The sequence below is a fragment of the Microtus pennsylvanicus genome, chromosome 3 (assembly GCF_037038515.1).
Source record: "Microtus pennsylvanicus isolate mMicPen1 chromosome 3, mMicPen1.hap1, whole genome shotgun sequence".
Lineage (NCBI taxonomy): Eukaryota > Metazoa > Chordata > Mammalia > Rodentia > Cricetidae > Microtus > Microtus pennsylvanicus.
The window spans coordinates 99,586,460-99,599,022 of record NC_134581.1 but is presented as its reverse complement, the minus strand read 5'-3'; the positions used below and the strand labels follow the sequence as shown (position 1 = coordinate 99,599,022).

General features: G+C 43.8%; 1 protein-coding gene across 2 annotated transcripts in view; it reads left to right on the top strand.

Moving 5' to 3' along the window:
• The first annotated feature begins 249 nt into the window (after positions 1-249).
• Positions 250-12,563, top strand: part of LOC142846350 (uncharacterized) — a 34,155-nt gene continuing 21,841 nt past the window's right edge. Inside the window, exons 1-4 of one of the 2 annotated variants that reach the window (XM_075966753.1) lie at positions 250-651; positions 8,892-8,981; positions 9,709-9,835; positions 12,170-12,241. In XM_075966753.1, coding sequence (XP_075822868.1) covers positions 8,949-8,981; positions 9,709-9,835; positions 12,170-12,241 — 232 coding nt within the window. In that variant the 5' untranslated portion in view covers positions 250-651; positions 8,892-8,948. The remainder of the gene's footprint in view (positions 652-8,891; positions 8,982-9,708; positions 9,836-12,169; positions 12,242-12,563) is intronic. The other variant, XM_075966754.1, reaches the window with a different exon arrangement.

Genomic DNA, 12,563 nt, shown 5'->3' with positions numbered 1-12,563 from the left:
TCACAGAGATCTGTCTGCCTTTGCCTCTTAAGTGAACGACAGAGACAGAGACAGAGGGACAGGTTTAAGATCTAAGTCAAACTTGGTGGAGCTACGGACAACTGTGCGCCACCACCTGGGTCCTCTACAAGAACAACACTCCTAATCCCAGAGCCATTTCTCAGTTCCTAAATTCCACCTCTGTCCAGGGTGGCCAAGACCCGAATCTCCCGGGCTACACTCCAGGACGGAAGCGGAAGTGACACCGACATAGCGACCCCCCTTTTTTTTCTAGCGATGGCTCTGTCCTGTAGTTCGCAGTGCCTTTCTTCGCGTCTGGTCCATCTTTACTCCCTGGGAGTCGAGGAGGGGGGCGCGACGGCGGCCGTGGAGGGTCAGTGTAAGGCGTGGCTGTGTCCGCAGCCCGCGGAGAGGCCGTCCGCGTAGGCTCGGAGCCCGGGACCGGCGGTCTGGCGTGCACCTCGCCTCCCTCCGCCGCTGCGGACGCTCTCCCGGGAAGGAACTTGCGGTCTGCTCGGCCCCCTCTGGAGAAAACTCCCAAGCTGTCTTCCAGCCTTCCAGATTAGTCGGTCTTCCAGGACAGAACTCCGCCGCTCTGCATCGCCCTGCAGCCGCCGCCTCCTCTGCACCACCCCTGATTGTGGAGCTCGGGTGAGCACCGCGAGCTGGGGTTTGTGAAGGAATCTTACCTCGCAGAGTGTGGCTTTGTCTTTGGCATCGTCTGTTTAATTCTGTCATATGACATTGGGGTAGAAAAAGTCCTCTTAGGTGTCTAGCAGTAACATTTCTGTTTGGGGTGAGTGTGAATGTTTATTTTTCTTTTTTTTCTTTTTCTTTTTTTCTCCCCGCTGAACGGGATCTCGCTGTGTACACTGGGTTGGCCTCGAACTCGTGAAGATCCACCTACCTCTGCCTCCGTAGTGCTGGGATTAAAGGCGTGCGCCACCACACCCCCCTAAATATTTATTTCTTTAGTCGTTCCTTTTCTTTTCGTTTTCTTCCTTTTCCTTGCCTTTCTTTATTCTCTTTTCTTCCTCTCTCTCTTTACCTCTTCTCCTCTTGACTTTACTACTCGTAAAACTGCTCATTCAGTGAGCTACACACTGATTATTTTGTACATAAATGTATAGATGCAGTGGGACTATGGCTTTCTGCTGGTGAAAATGAGAGTACTCTGCCCTCTTCACCTGAAGCTGAAGGCCTGTGCATCCTTCATTTCAGGAACTAGCCCTGGCTCAGAGGTCAGAGAACGATTTTCAGGAGTTGGTTCTCTTTCCACCATCTCTGGTACTGGAGGAAAAACGGGTTTTCTGGCTTGGTCTTTACTCACTGATCCAAATCCATAGCTTCTGTTTGTTCTTTGAAATAGGATGTCATGTGGCCCAGGCTGGCCTCAACCTTGCTATGTAGTTGAGGCTGACCCTGAACTTCTGATCCTCCAGCCTTTACCTACCAGTTGTTGGGATTTCTAGTGTCTAGCACCATGCCTGGTTCTGTGGTAATTTTTGAAGAGTCTCACATTCTTTAGGAAAGTCATACATTTTGCTATTTCTAATTGAAGTCTCATGGGATGTTTAAAAAAGACTGTGTTTCCTCCTTTCTCTTTTTCCTGTGTGCTCCATAACTCTAGAAGAGAGGTCTATAAGCTGTGGTAAGAGCTGCTGTGAGCACCGTATGCTCCTTGGGTTGTCCGGGCAGCGTTACTCAGTTCTTCTCTAGTAACTGTGTGTCTGTAGTTATCCCGTAATGTTCTGGTTGTGAGCCACAGCTGTTTCTCAAAAGCAGACGTGTTGATCTTTAAAAGAGGGCATGGTGCCTGGAGTGTGTGTGGCTCAGGGATAGCAAACTTACTTGGCAGGCAGGAAGCTCTGAGTCTAGCCTCCGGCAGCAGATATACAAAAGGCTTAGGACTGGGCTAAAGTACCAAGAAGGCTAAGGTGTTGCCTGATGTCTGGCACTTGGACCTCTTTTAGATCTGCTGAGTGATTCAGATCAGGCACGTGAAAACCTTGTATTATATGCTTTAAGATTTTTTTTTATATTTTTTATGGTTTATTTAACTTTATTTTATGTGAAGGTGTCAGATCCCCTGCAACTGGGTCTTCAGACAGTTGTGAGCTGCCATGTGGGTGCTGGGAATTGAACCTGGGTCCTCTGGAAGAGCAGTCAGTACTCTTAAGCACTGAGCCATTTCTCCAGCCCCCTAAGATTTTTAATTATTCTTGTACACATGTGTTTGTGATGGGTGTGGCTTGGCCCAGGGCAACTTTGTGGGGTCCATTCGTTCTTCGTAGGTTCTGGAGATTGAACAGGTCTCCAGGCTTCTATGGCGAGCTCCTTTGTCTGCTGAGCCCCCTTCTACTATAGCTGTCGTAACTTGTTCTGACATGCACGTGAAGCTGGAGGCCATATAGGTGCTCCAAACTCAAGTATCTGTTAAGTGTTATGTCTTGTTTTGGTTGGCATAAGGAGCAATAAGCTAAATAAAATCTTCAAATGAATGCTTTGCTTGACAACAGCGCTGGACCTTTAGAAAACATCACCCCTAAGTTTCTCACACTTTAAACTTCTTTTTTTAAAAAATATTTATTTATTTATTTAGGATGTATACAATATTCTGTCTGTGTGTATGCCTGCAGGCCAGAAGAGGGCACCAGACCCCATTACAGATGGCTGTGAGCCACCATGTGGTTGCCGGGAATTGAACTCAGGACCTTTGGAAGAGCAGGCAATGCTCTTAACCTTTGAACCATCTCTTCAGCTCCTCACTTTAAACTTCTTTTAGTGTACTTTCATAGTTGTGCCTGTGTGAAAAGACGTCATAGCAGACATGTGGAGGTTAGAGGACACCTTGCAGTTCCCCCTACTATTTTGAATCCTGGGGATTGAACTCTGTCAGCAGGCAGGCAAGTACCTCTGTCTGCTGAGCCATCTCCCTAGCCCGCCTCCCACTCTTGCATGGGTAAGGGAGAAGTGAGTAATGTGGTGTCATCTTTTATTTTTGAATAAGGTCTCCTCCTGTAACTGTATATGTGGCTTATTTTTTTACTCTATTACTTTTTAATATTTATTTTATTATTTTACTCCTTTAATCTATGACTGTACTCTTTCTTCTCTCTGTCCTAAGCCCATGTATATTTACCCAACACTGTGTCCCATTCAGAGATCTTTTTTGTCTGAATCTCTTATTGTGTATCTGTAATCATTTTCTAACCAGGAGAGTTTTGTTTTGCTTTGTTTTTTTTTTTAAATGCTAAGGAGGCATGGCTAGCAATAATGCTGCAGCTTTGTCTGTTGGCTCCACCCTGTCCAATATGGTAGAGGTGTGTTCACTGCCTCTGCAAGCCTTGCTCCAGGGACACAGAGGGTCTGTATCACCATTAGGCAACTTGTAGCACTCTGCTCAGAAACCCCATTTAAATGCTCTGTTGTAGCAGGACCTCCCAGAAGAGCCAGAGCCATTGGTGCCACCAGTATGAACCAGCAAGCTGTCTCTGAGAAAAGCTGCACCTCTGCTTACAGCCAGCAAACAGAGCCTATCTGAAAAATTGTGGCTACCACAAGCTCCAATTGACTCCCATTTTTGTGGGTCTAGAAGTAATTTTTACAAGCTTTCTTAGGCTTTATGTGGAAGTACGTTGCCAAATGTTAGGCACCATTATGTAAACAGACAGTGACTGCACTTTCATTTCCTGACTGCCCAGATACAAATAATCACACAAAAGCTATATTAATTACAACACTCTTTAACCAATGGCTCAGGCATATTCCTAGCTAGCTCTTATATCTTAAACTAACCCATTTCTATTCATCTGTGTATAACCACAAGGCTGTGGCTTACCAGTAAGTTTCTGATGACTTTCTTGTTCAGCAGCTACGTGGTGTCTCCTCAGCTCCTCCTACTCTCTCTGTCTCTGTTCAGATTTCCTGTCTGTCTTTACTCTGCTAAGCCTTTGGCCAAAACAGCTTTATTCATCAATCAATAAAAGCAACACATATACAGAAGGACATCCTATATTAGTAGACCAGGGTGGCCTCAAACTCATGGAGATCCACCTGCCTCTGCCTCCCAACTACTGGGATTATAGGCATGCACCACCACTGTCTGGCTTTATTTTTAGCTTTTTGAGAGTTTTCACACTTGAGTCAGGTGGTGGTGACCCTTTAATCCCAGCACTTGGGAAGCAGGGCCAGGAGGATCTCTGAGTTTGAGGTTAGCTTGGTCTACAGAGCAAGTTCCAGGACAGCCAGGGCTATACAGAAAAACTTTATCTCAAAAAACCAAAGAGAGAAAGATTGATTGATTGATCCTCCACATTGATTCCCGTATGGCTATACCAGTTTGTAATCCCACCAACATTGAAGGAAGGTTCCTTTTCCCCCACACTCTAGTCATCATTTGTTGTCGGTTGAACTTTGCCATCAAAGTTGTTCTGGTTTTCTTTTCCCCAGTTGCTAGAGATAATAAACATTTATTTTTAGACTTTATTTGTTTGCTTTTCTTTTGAGAACTGTTCAGGTCCCAGGCTCATATTTTGAATGGGTCATTTGTTGCTTCTTTTCTTTTCTTTTCTTTCTTTCTTTCTTTCTTTCTTTCTTTCTTTCTTCCTTCCTTCCTTCCTTCCTTCCTTCCTTCCTTCCTTCCTTTCTTTCTTTCTTTCTTTCTTTCTTCTTAGCTCTTTATATATTCAGGGAATTAATCCTATGTCAGACGTACAGTGGGCAAAGATTCTTTTCCCTTTCTGTGGGCTCCATCTTTAGCTGCACAGAAGCCTTTCAGCTTTGGTAATTGTTAAGGTTAATTCCTGGGCAGATGGAGTACTGTTCAGGAGGTCCCTACACCTGCATCATCAGGGTACTGCCTGTGTTTTCTCCTAGCAGTCTCATTATCTCAGGTTTAGGTCTTTGATCCATTCGGAGTTAGTTTTTGTGCAAGGTGGTAGATACGGGTCTAATTTTGTGCTTCTACATGTGCACATGAAATTTTCCCAGTACCACGTGTTGAAGATGTCTCTTTCTTCAGCTTATGTTTATCTATCATTGTCAAATATTAAGTGGCTGAAGTTATGTGCGCTCATATTTGGATCTTTGATCTACATGTCTTTTTTTCAATATAATTTTTTTATTTTTATTTTATGTACATTGGTGTTTTGCCTGCAGGTATGTCTGATGAGGACATCAGATCTCCCGAAACAGGAATTATAGACAGCTGTGAGCAGCCATGTGGGTGCTGGGTTTGAACCTGGGTCCTTAGGAAGAGCAGCCAGTGCTCTTAACTGCTGAGCCATCTCTAGGCCTACTGCACGTCTGTTTTTGTGCCAGTGCCCTATTGTTTTTATGACTGTTGACTCTGTAATATATCTTAAGATCTAGAATAGTAATCCTTTCAGTGTTCTTCTTCTTCAGGATTGCTTGACTATCCGGGATCTTTGGTGGTTCCATATAAATTTTAAGATAGTTTTTCCTTCTATTTCTGTGAAGAATGAGAAGGGGATTCATCAGTTTTTGAGACAGGATATTGATACATAGGTCCAGTTGGCTTGGAACTTGTAGGAATCTTTCTGCCTCAACCTCCCGAGTGTGTAGGCTACTACCTCTGTTTGCTTCTATCACAAAAACCTCCACTTTATATGCCAGACATCTAATTGAAGGGATTCTGCCAGCCAAGAATGTCTATATTCTAGTGATGTGGGAGTCCCCTCTGTGTGCTGTCATTACCATTAATGAATAAAGAAACTTAGGTAGGCAGGGAAGACAGAACTGAATGCTGGGAGAAAGAAGGGTGGAGCCAGAGGGACGCCATGGATCCGACGCTGGAGATAGACATGCTGGACTTTTGCTGGTAGGCCACGACCTCGTGCTGATACACAGATTAATGGAGATGGGTTAAATTAATATGTAAGAGTTAGCCAATAAGAAGTTAGAGCTAATGAGCCAAGCAGCATTTTAATTAATACAGTTTCTGTGTGATTATTTCGGTTCTGGGCAGCTGGGACAAACAAGCGGTTCCTTGCAACATTCTAGTTACAAATATAGAAAGTAGGAAAATAGCCACAGGATTGGCCTGCTCTTCAGTTAGTCCATCTGTGAGCTAAGGCTTGTTAAAGGTGAACTGGAGCCTGGCAGTATAGCTCAGCAGTAGAGTGCCTGCCTAGTATGGACAGGACTCTGAGTATTATATCGAAAAATAGCAACAACAACAAAGAAACACCAGCTAACTGGGGCACCACAAAATTATAAAGTTTAGGTGGGCATGTCAGTCCTTGAGAGGCAAGGTAGGTGGATCTCTGCAAGTCTGAGGCTAGCCTGGTCTACATCTCAAATTCTAGGTTAGTCTTAAACAACCAACAAAGCAAACCTCCTTTAGAAATATTAACTTCAGCTAGGTGTGGTGTGCATATTTGTAATTCTAACACTTGGGATGTGGAAACAGGAGGATCAGGACTTAAAAGTCATTCTTAGTCTTATATCAAGTTCAAGGTCAGCCTGGCTATTAAGATTTTGTCTCAAGAAAAAAACTAAATCCTGACTTCACAGAAGTGATCGGTAGTACTTGTGGAAGTCATAAAATATGTTGTACAGTACAGGTCTCAGCTGTACTTCTGATCCTGTTGAGACACAAATAGGAAAGCCAGGCATGGCTGCACATACCTTTAGTCCCAGCTCTTGGAAAACTGAGGCAGGAGAATCTCTAGTTCAGCCTTAGACAACAAAACATGACAGAAGATCCGAACTTTGCAACACTTCCTGCATTCGTTGGAACAGTTACTTGCAGTGTCTAAACTTGTTTCTCCATTAGGTCTACTGTGAAGGGCTGGTAGGGTAATTAAATAGGTTTATCTAGGACCAGCAAGATGATTCAGCAGGTAAAGGCATTTGCCCCAAGCCAGATGACCCCAAGTCCCCCAAATCCATATAAGTAGAAGGAAAGAATCAACTAAATTATTCTCTGACCTCCACATGTGCAAGATGGACACTCCTCTATACACGAAATAAAATCTAATTAGTTTTAAAAAGTAATAGTTAACTGGTTTATATAAATATATATTGCATATTCACACATTAGTCTTCAGTAAATGAAAGAGTTGTTAGTAATACTCCTATTACAAGGTACACTGTCTATAGTAGCTTTCACTTACCTCGTATGTGGAAAGTGAGCTCATGTATGGTAGTGAACTATTGCTTCTTGATGATTGGTTGGAACAGGCTCCTAATAGCCCCGAATAAAGTGTAGAGTTTCACCATCCCTTGAGATGCCTAAGGAGGTGGCCTTAGCATGCAAAAAGAACATCTGTGCAATCCACCTTCGGGATGCCAACTCCTGATGTGTTCCATGACTAGACCAGTTGTTCCTTTTCAGAGGATCTAATCTAAGTCCCCTGAACAGTAAAGATTCCTATGATCCAGGCCTGGACAGTCACACTGCCCTGCTGAGTGTACTTTAGGGCCACTTCAAAGGTTAGTGAATGGTCATGTTAACTTTCTGTCACTGGGATAAAATGCCTGGCACTGGTGCTGGAGCTGGGATCCACTGGTAGATCAGTTGCCCAGCATGCCCAAGACCCTGGATTCATCCAGCACCCTCTAAGCCAGGTATGGTGGTTCACACCTGTAATTCCATCACTTGAGAGGTATGGTAGGAAGATTAGGAATTCAAGTTGATCCCTGGCTACATATCAAGCTTAAGGCCAGCCTAGACTACATGAGACCTTGTCTCAAAACAGAGAAAAACTTGACACCAGCATCGTATAAGGAAAAGAGTTTATTGCTCTGGCTTTCAGAGGCTTTGGTCCAGGTTCTCTTGGCCCTGTTTCTGAGCCCTTGGTAAGGCAGAAGGTCATGATGGGAAAGGTACTGTGAGAGCTACTCACCCCATGGCAGACAGGAAGCAGAAACACAACATGAGCTACCATGCAGAAAACAGCATCTTTTCTTCGGGAACAAATCCTCAGTGGCCTACTTCCTCCGTCTAGGTCCCACACCGTAAATTCTGCTACCTTGTAATAGCCCATTAAGTTATGTGGCCCATAACTTAATCAATTGTTTAATCAGTTGGTGATGGATCTCTCATGATTCAGTCTCCTACCAAAGGAGGTACACACTGCTGTATTACCAATCTGTCAACACGTGAATTTGTGAGATCATTTCGATACCCAAACCATGACAGTGCAGATTCTAAGTCTGGCTCTTGGTGTGTGTGTTTTGATAAGTACTATATAATCCTCATGAGATATATTACTATGGGAAAATAAGGTGTCACCTCTCCGACTTGAAGTTCTCTTCCCTATAAAATGAGACATTTTCCTAGTGGGTAGCATGGTTCATCTGCTTGTTCCTAGTTCTAGGTGACACAGGACTGCTCTGGCGTCATGTTTGTGTATATGGGTGAGTTTTCTCAGGTGTGCAGGATTACATGGGTTTCATATTAGGGCTGTGTACTGGTTATTGTTCATAATCAACAGGTTCTAACATCACCTAGGGGGCAGATCTCTGGGCACACACTGTCTAGATTAGGGCGGCCTCTGAGAAGGTCTGTGAGACTTACCTTGATTGGGTTAATTTATGGGAGAAGACCCATCGGAACATTGGCAAGGCTCCTGGGCTGTCTGTAATGGACAGTGAGCCAAGCAATGCGTTCATTGCTTTTCTGCTTCCTGATTGTGGCTGTGATGTGAGCAGCTGCTTGAAGCTCCTTTCCTTTCCCACCGTGATGGACTGGGCCCTGGAGCTGTAAGCCAGAATCGGCATCTCCTCCTTCAGTTCGCTTTGTCAGAGGATTCTACCACAGCCCCAGGAGAGGAGACTACGGCAGGCAGGATGATGTCAAGGATGTCAAGGCGTACAAGAATTTAAGGCCGCTCTGCGTCCTCTTGTCTTCTGTCTTTTTCCAGGAACTCTTTGTCAGGGACTCGGACTCTGTTCTTGAAGAAAAGATAAAGGTAGAGAAGATGGTGGCTGATTGTCTGACCAATTGTTACCAGGTATGTAGGTCTTTGTCTCACCCCACCTTGTCGTCCCCCCTTCTTCAGGGTGGGCTTACGTCCAGAGTCTAAAACAAGTAGAAGCCCCCCCAAGAGCTGAGTACCTGGCTGAATTTCTGAGAGAGTGAGGACTCTGATATGGTTGATGTAATACCTAAAACTCATTCCAGATTTCAATAATTACTAATTAATCTTTGCACATTAATTAGGTCCAGTTCAGTTATTCTGACAGATGATAAGGAAGATCTAGTGTCCTTTTTTTGGAGTATTTGTCTGTTACTGTTAAGGTAACACATGTAGTGTGCTGAAAAATAATATTTTAAGAAAAAAAAGAAATATATTTTAAGAAATTGAGAGAAGGGCTTCTAGTCTGATTGTGGCGAGGTCTGTTCACCTGTCAGAAGGGTCATTAATTGTAAATATCTGGAGCAGATCAACAAGTTGAGTGTAGATGTGGGCAGGGGTATTGGGGCCACCAAGTCCTGGGGCAGTCAATGGATGCTCTCAGATCCGTGTGGATATTAGGTCTCGCTTCACTGTAGAGAACATTGGTGCACATGTTATTATTTACTCAATATCTCTCTCGCTTTCTCTTTCTCTCTCTCTTAATCTGTGTGTGTGTATATGTGTGTGGTGTGTGTGTGTGTGTGTGTATGTGTGGTGTGTGTGTGTGTGTATGTGTGCATGTGGTGTATGTGTATGTGTGTGGTGTGTGTGTGTGATTTAGGTCTCGGTGACTTTTGATGATGTGGCTGTGGACTTCACCCAAGAAGAATGGATTTTATTGGATCAGGCTCACAGAGACCTCTACAGAGAGGTGATGCTGGAGAACTACCAGAACCTGGCCTCAGCAGGTAGGACTGTCACCGCTCCTTATGGCTTCTCAGGGAGGAGGACGGTGTATCCTGGGTGTGCTGAAGGATCAAAATGCAATGGGAAGTACAGACACACAAACTTTATCCAGAGTCTGTCTGTGGGAGATAAGATCCAAGAGTCCCAGTGGATGCCTAAAACTGTAGGTGAAACTGAACTGTATGTACAGTTGAGCTAATGCTTTGAGTTCCTTTTTCTTTTTTAATATTTATTTATTATGTATACAATATTCTCTCTGTGTGCATGTCTGCAGGCCAGAAGAGGGCACCAGACCTCATTACAGATGGTTGTGAGCCACCATGTGGTTGCCGGGAATTGAACTCAGGACCTTTGGAAGAACAGGCAATGCTCTTAACCACTGAGCCATCTCTCCAGCCCCCGAGTTCCTTTTTCTTGATTTCACACATTGGAGATTTAATTTTTGGAAGCAAGATTTCATTGTAGTTAAGGTTGACCTTGTCCTGATCTTCTTGTCTCCACTTTCCAAGTGCTGGGATTATAGATACGTACCATAACATCTGACTGGAAACTTCTTGAGAGTAGATATGAATTAGCATTGGGCTGGAGAGATGGCTCAGCAGTTAAAAGCACTTGTTGCTCTTGCAAAAGACCCAGGCTTGGTTCCCTGCTCCCAGGTAGCAGCTCACAACCTTGAGCTGCTGTAAATTCAGTTCCAGATTGGCTGCCTCTTCGGGCCTTGGGGATCGTGTATACATACTACACATATATGTGAAAGCAAAATACCCAAATAAGAAATAAAACTTCTGAGCCAAGTGTGGTGGCACACGGCTTTAATCCCAGCACTCAGAAGCAGAGGCAGAAAGATCTCTGTGAGTTTGAGGCTAATCTGGTCTAGAGCTACTTCCAGGACAGCCAGGGCTGTTACACAGAGAAGTCCTATCTTGAAAAATAAAAAAAAGAGAGAAAGAAAAAGAAAAAGAAAGAAGAAAGAAAAAAAGAAGAAAGACAAAAGAAAACTCCTAAGAATAAATATTAGCAACCCCAACATAGAGGTTTCCCTCCCACATTTTACAACTTCTCTTTGGCCTGATCTGAAGTGCCATCAAGACTACCTTTGTGTTTGAGGCCATTAGTAAAGTGAGGGCCACATGAGCATAAGTGTGGCCATGCTGCTTTTTGTTTGTTTTGAGGTGGATTCTCACTGTGGCTGACGTGGAACTCTAACTCAAGCTGCCTCTGCCTCCCAAGGTTTGTGCCACCGTGCCTGGCAGGTGCTGCTGTGGTACAACAGGCAAGCTACTCAGAAAGATGCCGAATGGCTGTGGAGCAGGCAGCGGGCAAAGGGTGATTCTGCGTTCACACACAGAAGAGGGGTGTGAGATTCTGTAATGCTACTCAAAATGACGTGCAATGATGAGGCTTCTCTGGAAATTTATATTTAATATTTCCAGGACAGGGGATAGTGTGTAACTAACCACAGACCGTAAAAGCATGAATAAGTGGGGTCTGCTATGCCTTTTCATTTTCTGTGTGGTTCTCAAAGTGCTGTGCCAGATGAACGGCACCACTACCAATCACCCTGTTAGGAACACAATCATTGACTGGACAGAGTGGTGCTAGCTCTAATCCCGGAACTTGGGAGGCAGAGACAGATGTGTCTTTGTGCGTTTAAGGTCAGCCTAGTCTATATAGTGAGTTCCAGGACAGCTAGAACTCACAGTGAGACCCTGTCTCAAATAAATAAATATTTGAAAGTCAAATTTATTGAGTTGGGTGTTCTGTGCTAGTCCCTGTGTTTAATTTCCAGCACTGCCCCCAAAGAAATAAAAGTGAGAAGGAGGACGAAAAATATAGAAATGTAGTCATTCTCTTCCTTTGATATACTGAGCCAAAAAAGAGTACATCCTACTTATAGAATCTGATGCTCTCTGTAGCCTGCTGTTTGGAAGTAAAATTATCTTTGTTTCACTTTGCTTTCTATTTGACCTGAAGTGTTAGTGTTTTCTTGGGATGTATATAATCATCAACTGTGGTGTCAATTCAGCAGTAATCAGGGCATAGAAGAGGCAGCATTTGCTTGTTTAACGTCTCTGAAGTAACTGCCCTGGTTTCATTAGAAGCATAGCTTCATGGCTGGCATGATGGCACACACCTTAAATCGAAGTACTCAGGAGGAAGACAGACAGCTTTTTATGTGTTTGAGGCCATCCTGGTTTATATATCATGTTCCAGGACTACATAGTGATACCCTGTCCAAAAAACAGAAACAGAAACTCAAACAACTCCTGAATTATGCTGACTTTTGGACTCTTTTGCATGAACTTCCTCCGTGAATGCACTTGGCCTTGTATCAGGATGCGAGGTCATCAAACCCAGTCTGATCTCCTGGCTGGAAGAAGAGGATTTGCATAGAGAAGATCTCCAAGGTGAGTGCTTGTGAAGGATGTGTTAAGAATTAAATGTGAAGTCTTTTAAAGATGCACCTGATGTCTTTAAGTGTGGGCCGTGTACCTGAAAGGGCACAGAACCCTCTATTTCATAGGCTCTTACTTTTTGCCTTCTCAGGTGTTCCTGTAGTTTTGCAGAATGACCTATTATTGTGTTTCGTGTTTATTATTGTTGTTTATATTCTTTGCTCAGATCTTTGCTACTTTGCAGCCCTGATAGTGCAGTTCTTGCTTGCCATGAGTTTTAATTTTCAAAGAGTCAGTTTGAAATAAAACATTGAAAACTCACATCCTTAGTGTA